Source organism: Neophocaena asiaeorientalis, unplaced genomic scaffold (assembly GCF_003031525.2).
Source record: "Neophocaena asiaeorientalis asiaeorientalis breed wild unplaced genomic scaffold, Neophocaena_asiaeorientalis_V1.1 scaffold150, whole genome shotgun sequence".
Lineage (NCBI taxonomy): Eukaryota > Metazoa > Chordata > Mammalia > Artiodactyla > Phocoenidae > Neophocaena > Neophocaena asiaeorientalis.
In genome coordinates, this window is record NW_020176571.1 from 10,672,538 (window position 1) to 10,700,393 (window position 27,856).

General features: G+C 35.9%; 2 protein-coding genes across 4 annotated transcripts in view; one reads left to right on the top strand and one right to left on the bottom strand.

Annotated features, from left to right (window-relative positions):
- ATF7IP (activating transcription factor 7 interacting protein) overlaps positions 1-26,381 on the top strand; it is a 123,828-nt gene extending 97,447 nt beyond the window's left edge. For 2 of the 3 annotated variants that reach the window (XM_024733366.1, XM_024733364.1), the window contains exons 9-15: positions 200-838; positions 6,214-6,278; positions 14,696-14,774; positions 16,348-16,503; positions 18,684-18,866; positions 20,473-20,585; positions 21,756-26,381. In XM_024733366.1, the coding sequence (XP_024589134.1) occupies positions 200-838; positions 6,214-6,278; positions 14,696-14,774; positions 16,348-16,503; positions 18,684-18,866; positions 20,473-20,585; positions 21,756-22,178 (1,658 nt within the window). In that variant the 3' untranslated portion in view covers positions 22,179-26,381. The remainder of the gene's footprint in view (positions 1-199; positions 839-6,213; positions 6,279-14,695; positions 14,775-16,347; positions 16,504-18,683; positions 18,867-20,472; positions 20,586-21,755) is intronic. The other variant, XM_024733365.1, reaches the window with a different exon arrangement.
- A 708-nt stretch (positions 26,382-27,089) lies between these two features.
- PLBD1 (phospholipase B domain containing 1) overlaps positions 27,090-27,856 on the bottom strand; it is a 68,990-nt gene continuing 68,223 nt past the window's right edge. The window contains exon 11 of the mRNA XM_024733369.1: positions 27,090-27,354. Within this exon, the coding sequence (XP_024589137.1) occupies positions 27,187-27,354 (168 nt within the window). The 3' untranslated portion in view covers positions 27,090-27,186. The remainder of the gene's footprint in view (positions 27,355-27,856) is intronic.

A 27,856-nucleotide genomic window follows, 5' to 3' on the forward strand; every position in this document is an offset into this window, starting at 1 on the left:
GTGCTGTTTTCATAATGTACCAGATACAGATGCAAAAATGCTTCTACAGATAATCTAAGAGTTCAAGGATTTAAATCTTGAATTAAAAATTTAATTATGAGAGACTTTCCTGTATATATTGCAATACATCAAATTTGTATTATATTATCTTAGCTGATAGATAGCTATTTAAACTGAGACTTCTTTTTTCTTTTTATAGTATCTTCAACCAATCTTGTCACTCCTCCAACAGTTGTCAGTAGTCAACCTAAATTGCAGCCTCCAGTGACGTCGGGTTCTCTGACAGCAACGTCAGTTCTTCCTGCACCCAACACAGCTACAGTAGTTGCTTCTACTCAGGTGCCTAGTGGAAATCCCCAACCTACAATCTCTTTACAGTCTTTGCCAGTGATTTTGCATGTACCTGTTGCTGTATCCTCCCAACCTCAGCTCCTACAGAGCCATCCAGGGACTTTAGTGACCAATCAACCATCTGGCAACGTTGAATTCATTTCTGTACAAAGCCCACCTACAATGAGTGGTCTAACCAAAAATCCAGTATCTTTGCCATCCTTGCCAAACCCCACTAAACCAAACAACGTTCCTTCTGTGCCCAGTCCTAGTATTCAAAGGAATTCTCCTGCCGGTGCTGCACCATTAGGAACAACACTTGCTGTACAGGCTGTTCCAACAGCGCACTCTATTGTACAAGCCACAAGGACTTCTTTACCCACAGTAGGCCCATCAGGACTCTATAGTCCGTCAAATAATCGAGGCCCTATACAGATGAAAATCCCAATTTCTGCTTTTAGTACTTCATCTCCTGCAGAACAGAGCAGCATGGCCACCACAAGAATTGGTAAGTCAATATGGAGGTTTAATAATAGAAATGCAAGCATGTTAATAGTCTATAGGTAATTGAACATGTGTGTGTGTGTGTGTAAGTGACTAGCATTACTGGAAGAACAGAGTAAATAGAATTTCCACAGAGATTATTTTTAGTAAGTTTTTTGTTACCTAAGAGAAATGATGTTGTTACAGTGGGATTTGAGAGAGAGTTTATTTTGAGTGAGAAGTTAGCATTTGTAATTTATCTTTTACTAATTTTCCTAATCTGTGCGAATTTTTAATTTAGGCTTTGTAGCAAGCATTATGAATTACTTTTCTAATACATTTTTCAGATATATCTGAATAGAGCAAGTATATTTTAAAGGATCTAATTGACATAATATATGCTAATAAGAAGAAAATAAAAACCACATATCTTCCCTACCCATTTGGAAAAATCCTCTGTGCAATCACTCATATCTTGCAAATTTGAGAGGTTTAAAACTAGGTCTTCCCTCTTTAATTTACTACAGAATGTTTGCTTGCTTTTTGTTTTCTCTTTTATATATTTTTCCGTTATGACATATGATTATGTTTGCATATGTATATATACTTTGAAGTATTGCAAAAAGGAGAACTTGATTGCTCCTGTTTTTCAAATCTGTAAAACTCTATGTCTTCCTTGTTCTTCAAAAGCATACATTTTTTATGCATTCTTGAACTTGTTTATTCTTTATTTCTGATTTCACATTTATCCCCACTGCTTTTGGAAAGACAGGAAAGAGAGCCTAGTCATCATGTATATAATGAAATTGCCAATAGTATCTGTCTTACTGATGTAGGAAGTGACCGTGGAATATAAGAAACAGATTATAAAGTACAAAATTACTCTTACAAGTGAGATATACAAGCCTTGTTTTTTTTAATTTCTCATGTAGTCTTCAGTAGTGTACTTGCCCTCTGAGTATATTTTCTCATAAAATAGTGATGGTGTTTCATAGAGTTATTGAGAGAGTAAATGAATGGCAGCTAAAAATTAATATTGGACTGAACCTGAATATCATCCTCATATAATTAACATCTGGGATATAAGAGTAAATCTGAAATTTCAAATAGAATTATTAGTATTTAAAATTAAATATTTGCATGGTACAGTAACCATATTTTTTTAGCATTATCTGCTATCACATCTTTATATGCTAAAGATGCTTACTTTTAATAGAGGTCAGTGATGAGCAAGATTTTGGGGGTTACTTCATATTTCTCTAATTTATTTTTCTTCCAGTCATTACTGTTTTTTAATATGTCAGGTGGAAGATGATTATCATGGACATTCTTTTATGAGATTCTGGAGTTTTTTTTCTTTATGAAATTTTTAGCCTAGTTGACATTGTTTCTAATTCATGGTCACAAGATAAGATATATTCTTAAATATAGAACTTTCCCTGAAAGACCATGGCCTGAAAAGAAATAAATAACTTAAAAGATTATTTTGTTTAATGTTATGAATGCAAGTACCCTAAATACTTCTACAATATCAGAATTGTAATTCAGTTTCATTATCCTGTTAACATTGTATGAACATCTGTTGACACAAGAGGTATGTTTTTCCCAAAGTTATCTAGCTTAGTGCGCTTTATTAGTTGTAATGAGTGTTAGTCTGTTTTGTATCTATTTAATTACTTGACTGCCCTTGATTATTTTTGTATATAAAATTAATAGTTTTCCCCATTATTATTAATTAGAACATCACTCTACTTTTGTGATATATACATTTATACTTACACTTAGAATTTTATATTTTAACATATATTTAACACATTTATATGTACTTTAATACATAAATTATATTAAGGAGATCTTCATTTTGAGTTCTATTTAGAATGCTTACCTACTTTTGAAAGTAAATTATTAGATATTAACCAAAAATGTTAATGATAAGCTTTGTTTTTCATAATGTTAATTAGAATGAGATCCTATGAGATGATATGTTCTTTGATCATGCATAATTTTAGGGGTGCCATAAATGGCATTAAAGTAGGCATTTAGCTATTGAGGCTTGCCAAAGCCTAAGCTGAAGCCAAATAGCAAATTTTGGCTAAATATGAAGGTTGAACCAAACTTTAATACATCCCTAATGTGATAAAGTAATTAGTTTTAAATCCTATGCTTATGTAGGTTTTATTTACTTAATGAGAACATATACTGTATAACTAGATATGCATTTGTATGTATTTTATATACATATATCCCCATAGAGTAAGTCAATATTTTTTGTAAAATGTAAAGTAAAAATTGTTCTAAGGACTACTTGGAAATTTAGAGACCAAATTATAGCTTATATCATTTATTCATAAAATATCAAATGCTTGTATTCTAAAATCCTGCAGATACACAGAAATGTACAAAATAGTCCCTATTCTAACCAAGCTCATAATCAAATACGGAACTTGGATATTAAATAAATAATTAATTAGCAATGTGATGAGTGTAAAGATATGAAGGTTTCTGTGAGAAGATATGGGAGATCTGGGATGGTATGAGAATGGAGTGAATGGAAAGATGGTGGGAAATAAGGTTTTAAAGGATTTTTACAGAGAGGAAGGAGTGTGACATCCATGAACACTGGCTGCAGTGAGGGGAATGGATTAGAGGGGGAAAAACAGAGTTAGAGAGACCAGTTAGGAGGCTCTTGGACTGATCTGAATGAGAGATGGTGTTGTAAAAATGATTTAAAGGTCTTGCATTGCATTCATTTTCATACCATTATCCAGCACCTACTGGGGTATACTACTAATTGGCACTCCTGTAAAACCTTTTTATTATTCTGGTAAAAATTCAGTGTTGGTAAAAAGTGACAATATCTTTTCAACATAAAAAGATAGAGATGTTTCCCATACGACAGAAAGAATTTGAGGTACAATTTTTTTTTTTTTTTTTTTTTTCGGGACGCGGGCCTCTCACTGTTGTGGCCTCTCCCGTTGCGGAGCACAGGCTCCGGACGCGCAGGTTCAGCGGCCATGGCTCACGGGCCCAGCCGCTCCGCGGCATGTAGGATCTTCCTGGACCGGGGCACGAACCCGTGTCCCCTGCATCGGCAGGCGGACTCTCAACCACTGCGCCACCAGGGAAGCTCGAGGTACAATTTTTGACTTTACCCCCTGCCAGTTTTTTTTTTTTTTGCGGTACGCGGGCCTCTCACTGTTGTGGCCTCTCCCGTTGCGGAGCACAGGCTCCGGACGCGCAGGTTCAGCGGCCATGGCTCACGGGCCCAGCCGCTCCGCGGCATGTAGGATCTTCCTGGACCGGGGCACGAACCCGTGTCCCCTGCATCGGCAGGCGCCCCAACTTTAGCTAATTCTGAAAGTAAAAAGTTACAAATCAATCTATCAAGCAATAAAATTGGCAGGGTGGGGCTTCCCTGGTGGCGCGGTGGTTGAGAGTCCGCCTGCCGATGCAGGGGACACGGGTTCGTGCTCCGGTCCGGGAGGATGCCACATGCCGCGGAGCGGCTGGGCCCGTGAGCCATGGCTGCTGAGCCCGCGCGTTTGGAGCCTGTGCTCCGCAACAGGAGAGGCCACAACAGTGAGAGGCCCGCGTACCACAAAAAAAAGAAAACAAAAACAAAACCAGAATTTATCTAAAGTAGATATTATAGTAAAAGAAAACAAAAGATGCAGTGAGACTAAAAAATGATTAAGAATCAAGAAAACAATCTGTAATAAAGGGGTAGGGGAAGTTAACTGAAAATCTAGAATAAGGAATATTACTACAGCTTTGTGAATAATTAACTCTTTTTCCTGAGATAGTCAAAGAATCACTCTAGATAACAGAACTCTCATAGTTATTAGTATTTGTGTGTGTGTGTGTGTGTGTGTTTGTGTGTGTGTGTGTAAAGAAGTAAAACATTTTATTAAGCAGTCTAAATCTTCTCTGAGTCTTGAGGATAATTGTATGAGGATATTTCAACAGAAAATAAAAATGAAGCTCCCTCACCTACTTTGCTTCTGAATTTACCTTTTATTTTCGTTTGAAAATGAAAATGTCTTTTAAATCCAAATGAATGTATTGACATTGTATATATGTATTAAATAATGGGTAGTAAATTGATGATGTTGTGGTAATATCATAAGTGTAATTTAATACTCAGCCATGTAGGATCAGTACCCTGGAATTTATTTTTTATTAAGTAGTATTTCAAGAACTTCACAGTCCAGAAGAGAAGCTGATTCATTGTAAATGAAGTAATTTTAAGGTATTAAAGATATGTATATATCTTTTTTAAGTTATACACATCTTAAATTATTTCCCTGCGATATTCTCTAGGTTAGAGTTTTATATATATATATATATTCTTCCTACGAAAGGAACTAAGATAATTCAGATAGGGTAGGGAGAAATTGTAAGGGCCTCCTTTTATGTACCTAGCCTAGAAAACCCTCTTTTTTAATAGGTAGATATTTATCCTGATTTTTTTGACATACAGATTTATATGTAGAAATACATGGTTCTGTCTCCTGTTTCTGTTTTGTTTTTTTAATATAAATGGTTTACTTTATATGTGTGTTATGAAGATTTACAGATGAAAGGAGTGCCATATTTTGACCAACTTTTTTTTGACAAAAAAGCAAGGATGGAATGTTTCAACACTAGAAAATTCTTATTAATATAATTGACCACATTTTACCAAAGAGCAAAACTGATTACTCACCTCAGTAGATGCTCAAGACATTTGATAAAATTTAATACCTTCTCTTTAGAAATTGAGGCAGAAAAACCTACTTGGTTTCTTTTCTGTGCTGTTTTTTCATTCAGCTATCTTTTTTACAACTATATAGTTGTAGTTCTATACATACAACTTTCATGTGTGTGTGTGTTTGTGTGTACATACATGCATGCACACACATACATATGCCACAAACTCAACACAAGTTAATTGAAAACTGAATAAAGAAAAATCATCTGTGATTGACCTACTGAGATTATCCATGTATATTTCATCAGAATCACTGTAACTATTTTTCTAGTGAATTTATTACATTTTTACCATGCTATTAAATTTTTTTTCTCCAAAGGTATATAGTATGGAAGGATTATATTTTATTTAACTATTCATGTTTCAGCATTTAAGTTACAGACGTCTTAAATTGTTTCCCTGCAATATTCCTTAGGTTAGAGTTAAAATTTCTGGTTAATGATCTCTATTACGAATTTGTCCTTCTGAAAGGTTTTGTAGTGGTGGTCTATGAGAGGATCTATTTACATATGTAACATGTTGACAGACAAAAAAAATTGGAGAAAATTAACATGAATTGTTGTATGTAAAGCAACCCATCCTTTCACATTTTGTACGTGCCTTTAAGAATAGCTCTGAGTTTTGCTTTGTTTTGTTTTTTGGCTCCTCAGAAAACCAGACAAACAAAACAATAGATGCTTCTGTTAATAAGAAAGCAGCTGATAGCACATCACAGGTAAGATTTTTCCTACTGTTTCAAACTAAAATTCTAATTACAGTCCATAAGAGAATGAATTTCTATCAATATTCTTTGGTAAAATGAAAATTATTCTAAGTCTGCTTTTTACAACTGTTCAGACATTTTTAGTGTCTCTGTGTTGTTTGACAAGAATTGAGTTTTTTTGCTTAGTAGTTCTCTTAGAAATAATATGTTTATTAAATTAACTAACTGCTTGGATTATATATAATTGGCAGTCTAGTTGTTTTTCTTCATATATTGTGAAGTTTTAAGTCTCCATGTGTAATTTCTTCCTGGCCCATCTTTTTAAGAAGGTCTCACTGGTTTACCTCCCCACGGGGGTCTCCCCACCCAGTCCTCTGTCCTGCCATTGCCAACACACACGGAGACATCATTTTAGTTTCTTCAAAGCTGATCAGAGATAGCTTTTATGGAAAGGAAATCTTGGTCTTTCTGATAGCTTATTAGCACTTTGCCAGTCCTGGTACTTTTTCATGTTAAATTTAAGTCACTCAGGAATGGGGTAACTACTTTTTTCCTGTATTAAATTAACAATGTTCATCATACTTCTTCTACTATATTGCTTTAGGTGTAATAGATTTATAGGGAAGCCATTAGGTTGTTGATAGTCTGATTTTATTTTCTTCCCTTCCTCTTAATCATATCAAGAAATGCATATATTTTTCCTAGAAAAATAAAAAATCTTGAATAAGTCAGGCATGAATAAATTACATGAATTTTAAAACAAGGGCATAATCTTTCTTTTGACTGTTTTCCTTTAAAATGATGGATTTTTAACCAAAGATAGGTGTACACCATGCTTTATAGAAAGCTATTAGAAATATTTTATTTCTTACAAATTTTAGCAGTCTTTTTATATGATATTCAAGATCAGAGTTTTGATTGCTTCTGAGGATGTCTTGTAGTAGCTGTGTTTTTAATTAAAAGTATATGGAGTACTTTCTGGAAGACACATGGTATAGGAAATGTTGATATATTCAGTGACTTCTATGTAACATTTATAGGAAGTCTAGCCTTACTTTATAAAGTAAACCTAAAACTAAACAAAGAAATTACAAACAACTTTATTTCCCTCAGTAGTTTTTTTTCTTGTTTGTCTGGACATACTAGGTAATGTTTCAAGACACGAAAATGGACATTGTAATGGCTGTGTTTTTATCTTATTAAAAATGATGATTCTTGGGCTTCCCTGGTGGCGCAGTGGTTGAGAGTCCGCCTGCTGATGCAGGGGACACGGGTTTGTGCCCCGGTCTGGGAGGATGCCACATGCCGCAGAGCGGCTGGGCCCATGAGCCTGCGCGTCCGGAGCCTGTGCTCCACAACAGGAGAGGCCTCAACAAGGAGAGGCCCGTGTACGGCAAAAAAAAAAATGATGATTCTTCTAAAGTTGTACTGTCTAATGTGGTAGCCACTAATCACATGTTCGCCATTTAAATTAAAATTTAATTTAAGCTTAAATTAAAAATTTACTTCTTATATCACAGTAGCCCCGTTTCAAGGCTCAATAGCCAAATATAGGTAGTAACTACCATATTGGAAAACAAAGATACAGAACATTTTCATCATTGCAAAAAGTTATACTGGATTGCTGAAATAAAGTGTATGTAATATTATAAACATCTAGGTGAAATTAAAATTGATATAAAAGTTTGCTATACTTTTAAAATTGTTTACTTAAAAATATCCTTTTTAAATTAAAGAAAAACAACAAAGCAAAATAATATAAAATCCAGTAACACCCAGCTGCTTATTATATTCTAGAAATTCTAAAACATCATGTGTTACTCCCCACTTCACAGGTTTTAGAATCTAAAATGTTTTACTTTACATTGTATTGTATAACTTACATTTTGATGAACCAGTCGATCCAAAAGACGCCTGAAATAGTAAGTGACTGCATCAGGTAGCAAAGAGACAGTGCAACCAAATATTAAGTTCTCAGTGGTTATTTTATTTGGCTTACAGGAAGAGTAATTCAATACCATTGTATGAAAAACACATACAAGTAGCATGACTAGGGAGCTAACCTGCCAGAGTCATGCCTGGTCAAAAAAAGATTTTCAGCTTTGAATGAGTACCAGTTATGGATTTAAATAATAAATATAATATGCAAGCTTTATTATATGATAAGAAACCATTTTAGAAATATATATGTGCTGCCAGTTATAAATTGATGCTTTACTGGCTCTTTTGGGTTACAAATAAAATTTTTGTTGTTGTGCTGAATACCTTGATTAAGGTAACACTATTTATTTTTAAATAAATTTATTCATTTTGTTTATTTATTTTTGGCTGCGTTGGGTCTTCGTTGCTGCGCACAGGCCTTCTCTAGTTGCGGTGAGCCGGGGCTACTCTCCCTTGCATGGGCTTCTCATTGCCGTGGCCTCTCCCGTTGCAGAGCACGGGCCCTAGGCGTGCAGGCCTCAGTAGTTGTGGCACGCGGGCTCAGTAGTTGTGGTGCACGGGCTCAGCCGCTCCACAGCACGTGGGATCCTCCGGGACTAGGGCTCGAACCCGCGTCCCCTACATTGGCAGGCGGACTCCCAACCACCGCGCCACCAAGGAAGCCCCAACACTATTGTTTTTTGAAGATATATTAAGAAATTATCATTAGGTTTTTCCCCTGTATGTTGCTTAGTAGCAAGTAGAATCTGGTATGAAACAGGTAGCTTGTGATTCCTTAGACTGTTAACTTTCTAAGTATACTCTGCCAACTTCTTTTTTCTCTGCCAAATCTTACTTAGTTGTACTTCTGAACTCTTTAAGGCTATTATAAATTAGAAGGAATCTGGATGGCTTGTATGGAAATGATCGTTGTTCAGACATAGCTAATTTGAAAATAATTAAATATGTAAAATATTCTCTTTGTAGTCCTTGAAGATTTCTCTAATGTCCTCCAAATAAGTATTTATTAACATATTCCATATAATGAGTTATTACTACATATTTTATTCATAGATCTCATTTCATACAGTACATTACTAATATATTTCATATGGTGAAAAACATTATTTATTCGAAGTAACATCGTATGTTGTAAAACAGTATAGAAATCTTTTTCTGCCGCATCTGTAGTTTTATACTACTTTTTTGAGGGACTCAAGATCAGCCTCAATTTTGTTTATTTGCTATAAGGACTTATAAGACCTGTGACAGGTTATACTCATGGTTATGGTTTATCACAGCAAAAGGTAGAGAGCAAAAACAGCAGGAAAAATATATGCATCAAGTGGGATTAAGTGCGGTCAGGCTGAGGCCTCCATATTCTCTCCTATCCAGCACTGCACAGGATGTGCTGTCTCTCTGGTTATTAACTGCAGGGACATGTGCCAATAGTCTTTGCCCAGAGAAGACTGACTATCAGGGTCTGAGCTGACTATACAGCTGCCTCTTTCTTTGTAACCAGCCATGGCAGTCAAAACTCAGGACCTCAACAATGAAACCAGGTGTGCATCGTCAGACTTGATGTCTGTGCAAATCAATCCTGATAAGCCAGTATGACACTGTTTAAGGAGTACATAAGAAAATTATCATTTATTAATGTAAACTTTCTAAGGGTCACATTCCTGGTAGCCAACCAAGCCTGCCTGTAGTTCCCAAGTCCCCTTGGAGAGATGTGTGTGGAGTGAACAACCAGGTCTTCTGTATTTATAACTTCCCTTGCAATTGTTGAAGTGCCCTACTCTAGCCTTTCAAATATGTTCTAGTTATTGCCTTTCAAATATGTTCTTGTTATTTGTTTCAGTAAAAAAAAAAAAACCAAAAAAACCCCCAAAAACCTACAAAGCCAGTATCTTTGCTTTCTTGAAATTTTCTTAGTGTTCACTTAATGAGAGTGGTCTCATTTTGCGGGAAGGACACATGATTAAGTAACTTTTTTTTTTTTTTTTTTTTTGCGGTACGCGGGCCTCTCACTGTCGTGGCCTCTCCCGTTGCGGAGCAACAGGCTCCGGACGCGCAGGCCCAGCGGCCATGGCTCACGGGCCCAGCCGCTCCGCGGCATGCGGGATCCTCCCACACCGGGGCACGAACCCGTGTCCCCTGCATCGGCAGGCGGACTCTCAACCACTGCGCCACCAGGGAAGCCCTTAAGTAACTTTTTAATAAAATAGATTCTTAGTATTAAAAGCTATTTGATACAACTAAGATGTTTTTTAATAGTTTCAAATTGAGTAATTCTGTAATGTGTGTAAATGCAGATATAGGCATGTAATGTCTCTGATTACATAAGTTTTCTTAGAATTGATGGCAGAAAAAATGCGAAAATATATAAATGTGCACCTAGTGGCATAGAAATAATAAGCTCTAGAGTCAGACAGTGCCTCCTGTCACTTAATAATGTGTAAGCCTTGAATAAGTTATCTAACACCTTGATTTCTTACTTATAAAATATGGCTAATGCTGGTCTCAACCTCAGGATTATTGTAAAGATTAAATTTGTTAATGAATGTATTGATAAAACACTTAGCACAGAGCCTGATGGGAATAGTGCCAGCTATCATGACTGTCTTATAATTGCTGTTAATAGTTATTGAAATAATTCAGTTTTATTTCTCAAGAAGAAAATATAACCAGGAAACTACCTGTAGTATGTGATAATAGATGAATTTTATCAGTCAGGTTATGGTAAATAAAAATATAATGTAGGTTAGATCATTGATTATAGATCTTCTCTTCCTATTATATTATACATTATAGAAAAATATGCACCTTATAATAGAGCATCAAAACATGAGTGAAAACAATAAAAGAAATAGACAAATTGACTGTTTTATCGTTATAAGGTTTACCTCTTTATATGTTGTCTAACATTAATGTGATTACAGCAGTTTTTTTATGCTTGCTTTTTTTAGTGTGTTTGTGTATTTGTATTTAAAGTGAGTATCTAGAAGAAAACTAGTTATTTCTTGATTTCTTGATATATTATTTCATCTGACAATCCCTAATTTTGATAGGAAATTTCATTCCATTTAGTTAGTATAGTCGTTGATATGGTTGAATTTAGGTCTGCTGTTCTGTAATTTAAAAAATATGTCATCTATTCTTTTGTTTCTGAGTACTGTTTCCCTACTTTTATTTTGTGTTGATTTTTTAATATTCTATCTTAATTTTTCTGTTGTCTTCCTGTTTTTCTCGTTTTCTACTTTTGAGATTTCTTATTTGCACATCTGTTAATATCGTATTTTCCTTTAATTCTTTGACATATTTTTTTCATTTTTTAAAAATGGAAGTATAGTTGATTTACAATGTTGTGTTAGATTCTGGTGTATAGCAAAGTGATTCAGTTATACATATGTATATATTCTTTTTCATTATAGATTATTGCAAGATATTGAATATAGTGTCCTGTGCTATACAGTAGGACCTTGTTATCTGTTTTATATATAGTAGTTTGTATCTGCTAATCCCAAACTCCTAATTTATCCCTCCCCCACTTTTCCCCTTTGGTAACCATAAGTTTGTTTTCTATGCCTGTGAGTCGTTTCTGTTTCGTAAATAAGTCAATTTGTATCATAGTTTAGATTCCACGTATAAGTGTTATCATATATTTGTCTTTCTGTCTCACTTACTTCCCTTAGTACAATAATCTCTAGGTCCATCCAAGTTGCTGCAAATGGCAATATTTCATTCTTTTTTATGGCTGAGTAGTATTCCATTATATGTATGTATGTATGTATATGTATATATGAGTGTGTGTGTGTGTGTGTGTGTGTGTGTATATATAATCCCACATCTTTTTTATCCATTTATCTGTCACTGGACATTTAGGTTGCTTCCATGTCTTGGCTATTGTAAATAGTGCTGCTGTGAACATTGGGGTGCATGTATCTTTTTGAATTAGAGTTTTCTCCAGATATATGCCCAGGAATGGGATGGCCGGATTATGTGGCAACTCTGTTTTCAGTTTTTTAAGGAGCCTCTTTATTTTTCTCCATAGCAGTTGAACCAATTTACATTCCCACCAACAGTGTAGGAGAATTCCCTTTTCTCCATACCCTCTCTAGCATTTACTGTTTGTAGACTTTTCAATGATGGCCATTCTTACCAGTTTGAGGTGATACCTCATTGTAGTTTTGATTTGCATTTCTCTGGTAATTAACAATGTTGAGCATCTTTTCATGTGCCTATTGGCCATCTGTACGTCTTCTTTGGAGAAATGTCTATTTAAGTCTTCTACCCATCATTTGATTGGGTTGTTGGATTTTTAGTTATTGAGTTGTATAAGCTGTTTGTATATTTTGGAAATTAAGCCCTTGTCAGTCATATCGTTTGCAGGTATTTTCTCCCAGTCCAAAGGTTGTCTTTTCGTTTTGTTTATGGTTTCCTTTGCTGTGCAAAAGCTTATGAGTTTCTTTAGATCCTATTTGTTTATTTTTGCTTTTATTTCTGTTGCCTTGGGAGACTGACCTAAGAAAACATTGCTATGATTTATGTCAGAGAATGTTTTGCCCATGTTCTTGTCTAGGAGTTTTACGGTATCATGTCTTATATTTAAGTCTTTAAGCTATTTTTAGTTTATTTTTGTGTATGGTGTGAGGGAGTGTTCTATCTTCATTGATTTACATGTGGCCGTCCAGCTTTCCCAACATCACTTACTGAAGAGACTGTCTTTTCTCCATTGTATCATTCTTGCCTCCTTTGTCAAAGATTAATTGATTGTAGGTGTGTGGGTTTATTTCTGGGCTCTCTATTCTGACCCATTGATCCATATGTCTGTTTTTATGCCAATACTATGCTGTTTTGATTACTGTAGCTTTGTTTATTGTCTGAAGTTGGGAGTGTTAGGTCTCCAGCTTTGTTTTTTTCCCTCAAGATTGCTTTGGCAATTCTGGTTTTTTTGTGATTCCATATAAATTTTAGGATTATTTGTTCTAGTAATTCTTTGAGCATATTTTTTAACAGCTGCTTTGAATTCTGCTGAATTCAACGTCTGGCTCCACTTGGAGTTATTTTTATTGACTGTCTTTTTGTCTTTAGTTGGGTTCTACTTTACTGGTGTTTGCATGTTTGTCTAGTAATTTTTGATGAATTTAAAACTTAATTTTAAAAGTGGAGCTTAGTTTGAAAAGTGGACCATATAGATCTGTTGTAGCAAGTGGATTCTGTTATATTCTTCAAGGGCTTGTTAAGAACTTTTCATTTTGGATTTTTCAGATTTGTGATGTTTGTAAACAAGTCATTTTCTATGAAGTCATTATCAAAGAAAGGTTTATAAGTGTAAGATTTAGAATTACACCATTGTGTTTGGATTTGGCCTGAATAGCTAACATCAAAGAATTATTTTCTTTAATTTCGCAAAATGGGAGTTTTATAGATGAAAGCCTTAATCATTTGGAGTTGATATAATATATCATAAAGTAATTATGATTAGCATTTATTAAGCAGTTACCGTGTATCATGCCTGGTGTTAAGCTCTTTGTATGCATATTTACATTAATCCTTATAATAGACTTCATATCCAAATTTTGGAAATCGAGGAAATGCGCTTTTAACATAAATTCACATAGCTTGTATGTGTTGGAACTAAAAGATGCACTCAGTCTTTTTGACTTGAAGATCTTGGCTCTTTAGGTCTGTTTTGTACTGCTTTCCTTTTTTGTTATTATATAGTTAAAATTTTTTAAAATTACATTTCTAATGATTTTGGGCAGTGGGTGGACTTCAGTCAAATTAGATGGCAGTTGATTATAGCACATCACATCCTATCGTACGACAGCATTCTTCAGGGAAAAAATATATTATTTTATGTAACCTAATTCTGGCTTTAAAGTTGCCTTTGGTGTTTTTGTGAATTAACGTTGATAATTTAGTGTAGGATTGGTCAACATTTAAATGTTAGAAAATGGATTGTGTGGGACTTCCCTGACAGTCCAGTGGTTGAGACTTCACCTTCCAATGTTGGGGGTGTGGGTTCAATCCCTCGTCGGGGTAATGGGATCCCACATGCCTTGGGGCCAAAACCCAAGGCGTAAAACAGAGGCAATATTGTAACAGACTCAGCAAAGACTTTAAAAATGGTCCACATCAAAAAAAAAAAGAGAAAAAGTTAAAAAAAAAAAAGAAAAAATTAAAAAAAAAAGAAAATGAATTGTTTACATTTAATCACTTAACACACTTGATCATCACTTTAATAGCTCTATGCAATTGACAGTGTAATTTTTAAAAAAATTTATAGTGAAAGGATTTCAAAATTATTTTTATGTGGCACATATTTAGCTCATGAGTATCCTTGGGTCATTTATCTGACAAACACTCTTTCTTCAGGTAAGGCCATTTAGGTGTCCAAATTGAAACAGTCTATGCATTATCCTTGTTTCCCCTCAGTATTATTTTATTTTCCTTATGTCTGCCAGAGTTTTCTTTGCAAAATGCAAATGTTTTGTTTTTTTCAGAGTGGAAAAGCCACAGGCAACGATTCAGGTGGGGTCATTGATCTGACAATGGATGATGAAGAGAGTGGAGCTTCACAAGGTACTTAAATATAAGTAATCATACTAAGGAATGCTTTGATACCATTTTTCTCTCTTAATCCATTATGTTCACTGAATACAGATCTCTGCCCCATTATTTGTGTCCTTTTTAGAAAGAGGGTTTTTAAGATTAGAATTAAAAAATAGAAATCAAATCTTGAATGTATATGAACAAGGCATAAAGGAAAACAGAGCAACTAGGAGAATATTTGACTTGTGGAACACCTCTCCTTTTATATCTGTTATTTCACTTGATCCTTACAATAACCCTATACTGCTCATTTTAGAGTTGAGGATAGATTCAGAGTGCAAATTAAACCCAAGTCTTTTGACTTTAAATTAAATGTTTTTTCCATGTGTGTGTGTGTTTTAATGTAGATGTTAAATGAAAGTAATGTTAAAAACCATGCACACCCAGAATTCTCAATATTATTCTGAGTTATAATATTTAGAAATTATATTGGTTAGATATTAACCAATATTCCCAGTTATTCTTCCACAGTGTTAATAGGTGTTCTGTGATAAAAGTTCATGGTTAAATATGCTTGGAAAATGCTGAGTTAAAATTATATGGATTTTTTCCTTAATACAGATTTCTCCGAGTCTTTGCTATGCTAATTTACAGTGTAAATCTCCAAGAATGATTCAAGCTATAAAGTATTTCTCAAAGTTATTTGAGAATAACTGTTCACAGACATATTTTTAAAACTTTGTGGTGGTAATTATATAATACATGTGGAAAATCTAATAGGATCAGGTGCTAATTATTTTACCTTAAAGACATTAAATTTTTTTTAAAACTAAAGATTTTAAAAAATTACGTTTTAGGGAATAAGATAGTTAAGTTGGTTTTAGGAAAACAAAATTAATTAGCTATAAAATTCATTATGTGACATTAAAATCAATTTTTTTTTTTTGTATAAAACTGATGTAAAATTGGAAGATTTGTGCCATCATTTGTCAGGGTTGAATTCATGCCCGTCTGATTATTGTTTAAAAGTTTCAGATTTTCTGTATTGCTTTTACTATTTTTTTTAATAGAGAAATCTTAATGGAAGGAATTTCCTAGAGCACAAAAATAAATACAGGTTATTTTTGAGAAGACACAGGTAAGGCTGGTTGTAGATAAAAAAGCAAAGTAAGCAAAGTTTGTTATCAGTGCTCTTGTCAGTTCCCTTTCTATCACCCCTGCCTCTTGGAGTCTCTTTCCATTGCCCCACCACTGAGTGTGACTTAAATTCTCCCATCTACAGTGCATTGTTCTTCATCAACACTCAAGTATTAAAGTAGCAGTTGCTAAAGCCTTAAATTTGTTGTATTGAGTTAGAAGTAGGATTCTTTCGTTAAAAAAAAAAAGTAAAACTGTGTTTTCTTTAAATGTGAATTAGAATCTGTGATAGAGCCAACAGTGAATTGTTTAAGGTCCTGACTTGGTTTTCAAATTGGCAAAAGTACACTTAATTAAAATAAAGAAATTGTTCTCTTAGGGGTAAATGTGACTGAATGGCAAGGATAAACTTGTATTTCTAATTTTTTTCTATCAATAATCATATTGTCTCACTTTTAATTAACAGACCTTAAAAAGATAAATCACACTCCTGGGTCAACCATGAGCTCTTCTCAGCCTATATCTCGACCACTGCAACCCATCCAGCCAGCACCACCTCTTCAGCCATCTGGGGTGCCAACAAGTGGACCATCTCAGACAACCATACACTTACTACCTACAGGTAAATATGCTGAATCACTAAGCTGAAACTTTAGTTTTGCCTGCAGTGAAATATGACTATGAAATTGAATGGAAAGATTAGACAGAAAATTAGCTCATTTAGATAAATACCAATGAGCGTGATTGCTGGATCATACGGGAAGAATATGTTTGGTTTTGTGAGACACTGCCAAAGTGTCTTCCAGAGTGGCTGTACCATTTTGCATTTCTGCCAGCAATGAGTGTGAGGAACTGTTGCTCCACATCCAGCATTTGGTATTGTCAGTGTTTTAGATTTTCACCATTCTAATAGGTTTAGTGGAATCTCATTGGTATTTCATTTGCATCTCCCTAATGACATGTTATGTTGAGTATCTTTTCGTGTGCTTGTTTGCCATCTGTTATCTTCTTTAGTGAGGTGTCTGTTCAGATTCTTTGTCCACTTTTTAATCGTGTTGTTCATTTTCTTATTGTTGATTTTTAGGAGTTCTTTGTATGTTTTGGATAATAGTCCTTTATCAAATATGTCTTTTGCAGATATTTTGTCCCAGTCTGTGGCTTGTCTTCTCATTCCCTTGAGATGAATTGGATTTTAACCCTAATTATGTTAGTAATAAGTTATAAAAACTATAAAGTATTTTAAAAAAAGATTAGACAGAAAATTAAGAATAGTCCTCATTGTTACTTTGAAGGCAATGTATGTTTTTGAATGCAGTATGACTTAATTTCGTGGACAGTCTCAAGTAGCAGCACTGATACAGAATAGTTATAAAGAAGAGTTCAATTATATATGTCTTTGCCACTGTAAACAGCAGAAATGAATATAGTTTCTCTGGAAGGGATGAGTGTAATGATTCATTCTGATTATAACCAAGAAGTTATAATTGACTGATCAAACAAGAATTTTTAAATGATTCTTAACTAGAAATAGTTTTAACTGGCCTAACACTACTGTCAGAACCACTAATATTTTACCTGCTACCTCTCAAGAAACTATAAATCAGACATTTTCAAGATGTCGCCTGTATCTCCTAATCTGTTTGGAAGCCAATCAAGACAGGTTGTCTTCTTCAAAAAATAGCCTATTGCTTAAGAGATTTATCTGCAAAATGCTTATATAAGCACTCTTCTCATTAAGGTATACATTGAGCTCACATGGAATTTGATCCAGTGAAATAAATTAAAATGAGAGTCACCTAATTTAGATAATTTAGAAGGAAATGTCATTATGCAAACCCATGAACAATACAGATAGTAAAATGGGGAATAAGGAGATGAAGAGATAAGTATTCCTCCTTGTATACTTTACTTTTTTCCGCTTTTGAAAGACTCACGTTGAAAGTTAGGATATGTAAAGACTAAGCAGTCTCTTTATTATATCCAGTGTTTACCTCCAAATTTATTTTATTATAGAGCCCATTTTTCCATATGAAAGTATATTTATTATTGATTTTTATTATATAGTTAATATGTGGTCATTTATAAAAGTAAATTCTAATTCAGAGAGCTATCAACAAGAAACTGTTAACTCCTGAAATCATTACTGTATTTCTATGCTGTCAGTGAACATCTAGGACTCATATTTTGATAAATATGTGTTAATATCACTCAAGGCATTAATGCTCTCTGGGACATAAATTAGGAGGAATGCCACAGTAGAGAAGGAAGAAGCCTGTATTTTAATGGGTGTTTTATTGTTTTGAGTAAGAAATGGTTTGGCTCATCTGAAGAAAATATCAATTATAATAGCCAGTTTTTTTAAACTGGAGGAACACAGAGTTACCCTCTTGGATTTATACCCATCGGTAGAAGGCCTGGAGGGCCGAAAGTTCCACTCTGCTAAGAATAATTTAACACTGAGGAAGGGAAAATTTACTCTTTTAAATCACTCCTATAAGATCATACTCTCAAGGTCTAAACCCTTTCTTCATCTTCACTTGCTTATTTAATCTAGTTAAACTAGCGTAGGAAGGGCATTGGACCTGGTTGAGGTACTCTTTTCTTCTGAAGCTTGGATTGTAGTAGTATTAATTTTGATTGGCCCTGTCATTCTTACCTTTCACGATTACAAAAGGAGTCGCTTGTCTCTAGTTCTCTTTATTATAGTAAATCAGATTTTGTATAAAGTTAATTATCATTTAATACTGTTTACTTAGCATAACATTTACTGCATTTTAAATATATTTTTCTGCTTTTCATTAGCTCCAACCACCGTGAATGTAACACATCGTCCAGTAACTCAGGTGACCACGAGGCTCCCTGTACCAAGAGCTCCTGCAAACCATCAAGTGGTTTATACAGCTCTCCCCGCACCACCAGCTCAGGCTTCCCTGCGAGGAACTGTTATGCAGGCTCCTGCTGTTCGGCAGGTCAATCCCCAAAATAGTAAGAGACTCTTTTCCTGTATATGGCTCCAAGTTACATGTAGTTCTTTAGCACTTAGCTGGAGTAGCTTATATTGACATTAGATTTAGCAAAAAGTGCTAAATATCATATTAAAACTATTATTAATTCATTTTTCTTCCCTTAGGAGAGTTAACCAGAAAAATTGGACTTGTATATTATCTGATATGTGTTCTGGGTGTTGTCTTCAATTTAATTACTTGTGGCCTGTACTATCACAGTACCCTATTTGATGTTGGTCTGTACTCTATTAAGAGACACCTTGCCTAGTTAAAGTGGGAATGATCAATTGTGACTTAGCCCAGATGGAGATAATGGTAAAAGATAGCCTCCAATGAGAGAGTCTTAAAGGTATGGAAAGTGGCTGAGAAATAAAAGATGGGAAAATGTTAAAGGTAACTTGTAATTTCCATATGTATATGTATGTGTATATAAATGGAAAAAATACATATATATATTTTTAGTAGTAAAATATATCATACAAACAAGTTTCTGTAAAAGGTATATTTAAAATTTAAAGAAAAATGGCAAAACGAACCACATATGAACTCCCCACCAGCCTAAGAAATAGAGCTTTATCAGTATCCAAAAGTCTACTATATGCCCGCCTTTAATTGCATCCCTCTCCCTTTCTATGAGAGATAACCATCATCCTTACTTACTTTCTGTTTTTCTGTATGGTTTTGCAATCTATATATGTATCACTAAAAATATTTAGTTTTGCAAAATTTAATAGCAAGGGCAAATCCAGCTGTTTAAAGAAACTTCAGTAATGCCATTATTAGGTGATGGCTTCTAGGAGAAAATAAACTAAGCAGAGTCTTTGGTTCACATTCTGGCTTCAGCTTTCTCAAGTTTACAAGAGCTTTCTCTGGGGAACTCAGTCAACTGTGTCATGAATGAATCCTGGGAAACTGGGCTCACCCCAGTCAGGGTACATGGTGGTACTGAATATATGGCAGGAATATGGTTGAGGCATGGGTGGCTTCTAAATTTTCTGCTTTTGTTGCCCTGATGTATGTCAGAAGAGTTTTCTGTTGGATGAAATGAGTATCCTCAGCTGATCAGCAGGGCATGGAAAGAAAGAGGAACCTCATTAACGCAAGGCAAGGGTAACCTCCCTGTCCTGGAGGCGGCGGCGATCCTTGTGAAGATAGCTTCACGTTTTCTCTCTTTAGAGTCACACTGCTCCATTCTGGCCTGTTTGCCTTGTACATGTCTACAGCTCCAGTGTTTCAGCGTTCTAGGATTTTCGGTTATAGTCCTTTTGGTAGGGACGGCATTTATTTCTCTCCTGTTCACTAAGTCTCCTGTTTTCCTCTTTCTTGATTTTCTCTCTCATTTGGGGAGCATATATCCTCCAGTGGCTACTTGAGGAAAAGTTCACAGAGGTAGATTTTATTTTGGTAGCTCGCATATGTGAGAATTTCTTTATCCTCATGCCCAAATAATACTTTAGCTGAGTATAGACTTATGGAAAAATAGAAATATTTTTCCCTTTGAATGGTGAAAACATCACTTTACTGACTTTAAGTGGTTAATTCAGTGTCATGGAATTCTAATTTTGTCACTGAATTTTCTTTTATAGGTGTTACACTTCGAGTGCCTCAAGCAACTACATACGTTGTCAACAACGGATTAACCCTGGGATCCACAGGGCCTCAGCTCACAGTGCATCACCGGCCACCACAGGTGCATACTGTAAGTGTGGGTGCTTGGTTTCACAAAATTCTCACCTGTAGAGCCGTCAAATATCGTTGCAGTTGGTACCTTTTTCTTTAAACTGGTTACATCAAAAGGAAATGACAGGTCTTCTGTGTCTCCAGCAGAAGTGTATTGAAGAAAATAGACCTTACCATTGTGAGCACATGTTTGTAGGGAATGATGGCTGAGGATTACTGAGTTTGCTTGTGGTGGTGAACAGTGTATAAAAAGAGTCCACATCTGGGGCATGCAAAGTGAAATAGACCATTTTAAACTCATGGTTAAATTAAAAAGAGCATTTTGGAGTATTAAAAAGGATATTTTCATGTTCTAACTTTAGTTTTTATTTAATACCTGTATTATAGGTATGGCCGCTAATGTACAGAGGGGTTGAGTAACCAGCCCAAGGTCATACGTCATACATTTTCGTCATCTGGCCTTAACTTACCTTTCCAAATGTGTATGTTCTTCTTCACATACCCGATATCTAAATAAAAGTTAATACTTGTTTTTGCCCATAAATCCCCTCACTTGCCTATCCCCATGCCCTCGCTCATGCTTTTACCTACTGGCAGAAAGGTCTGTGACTATTTCTACATTTCTAAATTCTATCTTTCACAGTCCAATATAAATGTCACCTTTTTCGTGCTGACCAAGGGAAAAAGAACATACATTCAGTGTTAAATGTGCTTACTTAGAATACGCTGCTGTCCTTATATGGGAAAGCAGTTTGAAAATGAAAGTAGAGTTGATACTCAAATTTTACATGATAGACTGCCACACATGTTATTTTAAAATGTTATGTTATATTAAAATAAGTATCTGTAGTACAGATCATCAAATCATAAATTATCTTGTTAGAAGTAGATGCTTATTTCAGTTTTTATCAAGATGATGTTCCATCAGCAAGGGCTTTTGTTTCCCAAGGAAAACTCAGTATTTTAGACCTCAAACGTAGAGTGGGAGGAACCTTAGCTCTCATCGTGCGGGGCGTTACTGGTTACAAATCAACTAGAACTTGCCAGAAATGGCATGGGGTCTGGTGTCTCCCAGGGTCCTTGGTGTAAGGTGAAGCCCCTCTAAATGTTCTCTAGGATGCTGTGCTCTCCCTTCAGCAGCGGCCCTCTTCGTGGCCATTATAAACTGGCGTGCCTCTTCCTCCTCCAGGAGCCCCCCTCACGCCCTGTGCACCCGGCGCCCTTACCAGAAGCCCCGCAGCCGCAGCGCCTGCCCCCAGAGGCTGCCAGCACATCTCCGCCTCAGAAGCCGCACTTGAAGTTAGCCCGGGTGCAGAGTCAAAACGGCATTGTGCTGTCCTGGAGCGTCCTCGAGGTGGACAGGAGCTGTGCCGCCGTCGACAGCTACCATCTGTATGCTTACCACGAGGAGCCCAGTGCCACTGTGCCCTCCCAGTGGAAGAAGATTGGAGAAGTAAAGGCGCTTCCCTTGCCCATGGCATGCACTCTCACCCAGTTTGTATCTGGAAGCAAATACTACTTTGCAGTACGAGCCAAGGACATTTATGGACGTTTTGGACCTTTCTGTGATCCTCAGTCAACGGATGTGATCTCTTCTTCCCAGAGCAGTTAAACCTTGGGGCCTTTATCTCTTCCTCCTTCTTCAAAAGTTCCACATTTGGGTCTCGCTTTAATCTTGTGCATGATACCCACTGTAAAATCCACACTGTGCAGGATTTCTTGGACAGATGTGTATATACATTACATTTGTTTATAATCAGAATAAACTCAGCCCATAAAGCAGAATCTTTTCCTGAACAATTCACGCTTCAAGGGTTTGAAATGTAAATGTGCACCTTGCTTTAGTTTTGAGGCTGGGGTATATGTGTGGGTGTTTGTGCTTTTCTGTATTTATATGTTTATTGCAGTGGAATCTCCCATTTTCATTCTCAAATTTACCTCTCTTCCAGTGTGAAGTAAGTAGATCAAAGGATTTGACGTATGTATCTGGCATGATTCTGCTTCTCAGAGATCTGTAGGTTCATAGATAAATGATTTAAACTGAATCTAAATGGAACCCAAAGAAAAAATAAAAAGCAAAATGGTTAAATAGTTTAATTTGAACACAGGAAAGGATCTGTTCATCTTTTCTCTTGTCTCTTCTGGGTTGTCAGTTAGATGAAAAAGATCTGCAATGGGCCCTCCCTTTTCTAATCTGGTTTTTCCATTTATTTTGTGCCTTAAAGATTAACGACAAAAGTAAACAGGGCCATTTGTCCATTATTATTTACTCTTCCCTGACAGCCTTTCACCCTCATTTCTCCTTTATCTCCACCAAACGTAGCACATCTCCCTCAAGTAAATTTTAGACCAAGCCTTTTATAAATAGTCTCATCAGTGACGTCACTACATTTAACTCCAAAAATTTGACTTTTGCTCTTTTCTTCCAAGAATATAAATGCTTTTTATTTTTGCACCACGTTGTGTAAGAAAATTTTCCTTCAAATATATTTTGGTATCTGTGTTGCACAAGGTTTTAGAGATGATGAAAGCAATTCTAGTTTACCTTATCACCCAAAGCATAGTATTCTTTCAAAGGAAGTAAATAGTAAAATTCACAAAATACAGTGAGTAAACTATCAAAGGGAAAGCTCCATTTCTTCTTTATTCTCCTGTCATTCTTCCTGTCTTAATCTTTTAACTTTGTTTTGATGGTGCTAAGTTTTGTCTGATTTACCGTATGTCAGCTTTGGATAGGATTTTTTTAAGTATATCCTTTGGAGTCATTTTATGTAACAATTAGATATAACTTCTGTGCATCTCTGTTCTTCTTCAAAGTTTTAATCAAGTTCAGCTTAGGTCATGGATTTTCATTATGAGTGCCAGCTATACGTGGTATCAGGTACATGTTTGAGTGTAGATAGCTTAAGACAGGAGAGGTGGTGTAATTTGGGGGGTGAGAGCGTGGTTGGCCATACGTGGAAAGGAATTTGTGGAGTTTGTGAAACAAATTTTCAAGTCATCTTCCCATACCATATTTGAATTCATACTCCTACCTTCTTAAATAAGTTAGTCATTAATTTTTCCTGGAATTATAAGCAGGAGCTATGGCTTCAATATTAATGCTGCTTTGTTTGCAACTTCGGTGGCTTGTAATAAGGAAACATTCTAGTTGTAAAGAAACTCTTTAGAGACTTTTACCGGTCAGTGTACTGTCATGTTGGGTGTGAAGTCTGATTGATGCTGAAGAAAGCCTACAGATTGCCAAAAGTAAATCCAAAATCTTCCTTTTGCTTTCAGAAAATGAGACCACAATAAGAATTAAAGTTTCCACTAATTGTATTTGCCAACCAACTATGCAGACGTTACTCATTCTAGTACTAATGATGATGGTAAAGAAGTTGCCAATGTCATGCCAATGAAACTTTAAAGGGAGAAATTGATGATCTTCTAGATGTGTGTGAGCACCTATCTTATATCTGCATGTATATATGTTTTTACCTGCAATGGTTGCAGTGTTGATTATGTGTTCAAGATCATTCCTGTCTACAGAATAGAAAGCCCACGTTCAAAATTGTTCTTTATTGACCGGTTTTGTGGTCACTTGATGATAATTTGCTTACCTAGCCTAGAAAGGTGCCCTTGGTGAACGTTTTTTATTTATATTTACTAATCCTTTTTTTTTTTTTTAAAGCTTTCATAGCATTATATAATCAGGTGAAGAAAGCCCAGTAGAATGAGAATATTATTATTTTAGCCTATATTGTGTCATTTCTGTCAGAGAAAAAAAATACTTAAATAGTAACCCTAAAAATAAATTTTCTACAGTAAAATAAAACTTTATTACAGGTGGTGGAGGGAAGGTACAAAGAGAAATTGTGATTATTTGAGGGAAAAGATATTATGAGATGGTCTCCTTCAGTTAGCCTGCCATGGGATTTATAGGCAGCAGCTGTATTGGAGTTACTTATGGGTGCTAGGCTAGAACTCTAGGCTTTTATTTGGGGCAGGTTTTCATGTTGAGGAGTACTTTCTTTTTGTTTGGTTTGTTTCTTTGGGGACAGAGAATGGAGGACTCAACTAGAAATAGCTACTGGTTACAGATTTTTTTAATAGCAGTTCACACTCCATGGTACCTTTTTTTTATTTCACAGTATCTATCTTTTCACAGAGTGTTATAAATAAACTTGATAATCCCATTTTGGGAATGCAAGTTTGCTACCTTTTTAGCCTGACAATACTTGTGTAAGTATTGCCTTATTGGAAATCCTGGAAACTTCTGATACTTCAGCCTGAAATATAGGATGTTTATATGACATTTAAAGGTAACTGTGATGTTTGTTACTCTCTACTTTGCACTTTGTCAGAGTAATCTTCACCCTGTTTTAAGTGTAAGCCTCACATTTTAAAATTATGTTCTTGCCAGTAAATTTATAAATTACATACAAAGACATCTGTTGTTAACAGGTAACTTTATGAGGTAACTATATCCCTCTATTTCTCTGGACTCACTTTTTAAAATATGCAGAAAACTGTGTGCTGTTTAACACAGTAGAAGTTTATGAGAGAAGTGAAGAGTAGAGCGCTTTCTTCCTTGAGAAGTGAGTGTTTATTGGGATACCATTTGCCTCACAGAGAGGTGTTCCCCACTCTCCTGACCCCCATTGCCAGATAGTAAATGAAAGGTTTAATTGAAAAAAATGACCTAAAGCAAGGAGCTTGGAATCTTAGGACCATCTGTCGGCAGAACTCCTTAGGTGGGCCGCACCACACAGTTCTCTTGCTGTATTGGATTAAGTGTTGACGTAGTTTTTTTTGTTTGTTTGCTCGTTTGCTTACACTTTCAAAATGATCATTTACGCAGCAAGGTGTCAATACTGCATACACTTTTGTCTTATTCTGCGAATTTTCCAGTACTGTACAAGATTAAGAAAATAATGCCTGTGGTATCCTCCTCTCTCACTTTTATACACTGTGATCTTAGCACAGTAGGTTACGGCAGACACGTCCAAGTGTTCTCCGGGACTTTCCTTCTTGGGCTATTTCAGCATCCTATGATTTATTCATTACTTTAGCTTTATCATTGGCCTGTTTTATTTTAATTTCCAGAAATACCATGTCCCAGTATTAGATTATTGAAAATAACTCTATCTAAAACCAATGTATGATTCTGCCTGCCTTACTATTTACTGGGCAAATGAAGCTCCCTCCCCTTTTAAAAAATTCTGGGACAAAAAAAAGAAAAAGTTTAGAACAATTCCTATAAGGTGTTTTGTTAGTGCGGCAGGTTTATCCAATTCCTAAAACTTATTCCCCTTGAGCCAGCCAGTGGGGAGGGACAGGATGATACAAATACATGCTTTGTCTTCTGGTCAAATTATTTTATCATGCTAAATAAGTTTTTCATTTTTTTTTTTATTTGTAGAGTCAGTTAATACCCATCATTTATATTTAATTGCCATCTTTTAAAAACATTTTGTTTGTAAATAAGGTAACTGGGCAATCAAACACCTTTTGGGAAATCCTGGCTTTAGTGTTTTATCAACCATTTCAAATTTAAATATAAAAATAATTCCTTTGTAGTAAACTTGCATCCTGATTTTTCTTTATTGCAGCTGAAAGTGTAAATAATAAGACAATGTAAGACCTTCCTAATGTCTAATAGCAACTGGGCTATAGCAAGTTGCCCTATTTTTATTAGGCTTTGAAGGTTTTTGTGGGGGTTTTTCTTTTTTAAATGTACAGTAGAGTGTTGTCTGTATAAGTGTTAACTGTAGTGGGATTTTGTTCAGCAAGCCTGAAATTTATACTTTGAAATAAACTGCTGGGTTTTTCACATCCTGTGTACTCTGATTCATTCTGATTGTTCTCAGCCCTTGTGTGTCTTTGTTTTTTCTTTTGGGAGTCTTTCACCTTGTTGAGAGTCACTGTTACACTGTTCAGCATGGCTCGTTTAACTTAACTTGCCAGCACCACGGCACTCAAACCACATACAGTTCTCCAGCTTTGAAAGAAAAGTTTGTTATGCAGAGTTGCTCCCAGATTAGCTATGCTGCTTTTAACTAACGGGAGACAACATTAACGTTTGCTGTATTATGTGCCTATCCTGCGCCAGAAAAAGCCCCAGCTGTTGCTTCCTAATGACCAGAAAAAGAACACTATTGGAGTATTCCTATTGCAGGTCCCAGCACCCCCTAGAGCTCTGTCATCAAGCACATCCAGCTGGGAGAAGGGGAAAGAGCATGAGCAGTACAGGCTGTTAGGGGCCAGGCCTGGAAAGAGTCCACTCGCGAGAACTCCGCCACGTGGCACAGCTGCCCAAGGCAGCCTGGGAGGTGCGGTCTGTGGGGCCAGGCTTAAAAGCAGAGGATGGATTTTGGTGAGCGAGGGAGCAGCTGCTACCATACTTTCTTGTGTATAAGCTTGTGTGCTAAAACGGTCTTGTCGTTCACCGTATGTAATGTTTTCTTCTACAGTGCTCTACCCTATGGTAAATGCTTGTTTTAAACATGACAAAATTGGCAGTGAAAAATGAAATTGATGATAGACTGGACTGAATATATTTTAAGACTAAGTCTGAATGGGAAAACGTAGTTAAAATAGTGCCCTTTGTATCTCATCTCCCTCCATTTCATGTCAAGTTACAGAATTGGTTTCATGGTAATAAAATCAAAGTTGTAGGCCTCTGGCATGCCCTCATGGAGAGTTTTGTTGAAACGGCTCCAGTGAAAAACAGGGAGGCCACCTTGTACTGTGGGCCCACTAATGGCATAGGCTGTGTACGCGGACGCCAGGTGGATATCTGCCACCTGCAAAGAGAGGAGAGGGGGACATTTTAGGAAACCGCTGGGCAAAAGCTAGACGACATCCCTGCTGTACTTGTCGTTCCTGCTCCTCGTCCAAAGGCACAATCTTAGCTCCCCTTAAAGTGGAATCTTACAGGCTTCCACAGGAACGTTCTTCTGCATCCATCCGGCATTCAAATGTGCGCTGACCAGTAGAAGCGTGTTAAGCGAACCGCTAAAAGTGTGAGACCTGGAATCAGGTTACTCACGTTTGGAATTCTAGCTCCAAAACGTATTTTGACTCCGTTTTCTCATTTGTAAAAAACTCTGCTTCATAGAAGAGTTGTCATAAGGATTAATGAGAGCAAATACTTGAAGCAGTGCCTAGACTAGATTAATTCCTCAGGAAAAGTTGTTATGAATCAGGGCACTAACGAGTATTAAAGTAGAAGGAACTCGATGAAAAGTGAGGTCCGTGGTTCTTAAAAACACTTGAACATTGGGTAGCAGCAGATCTTAAACCTAG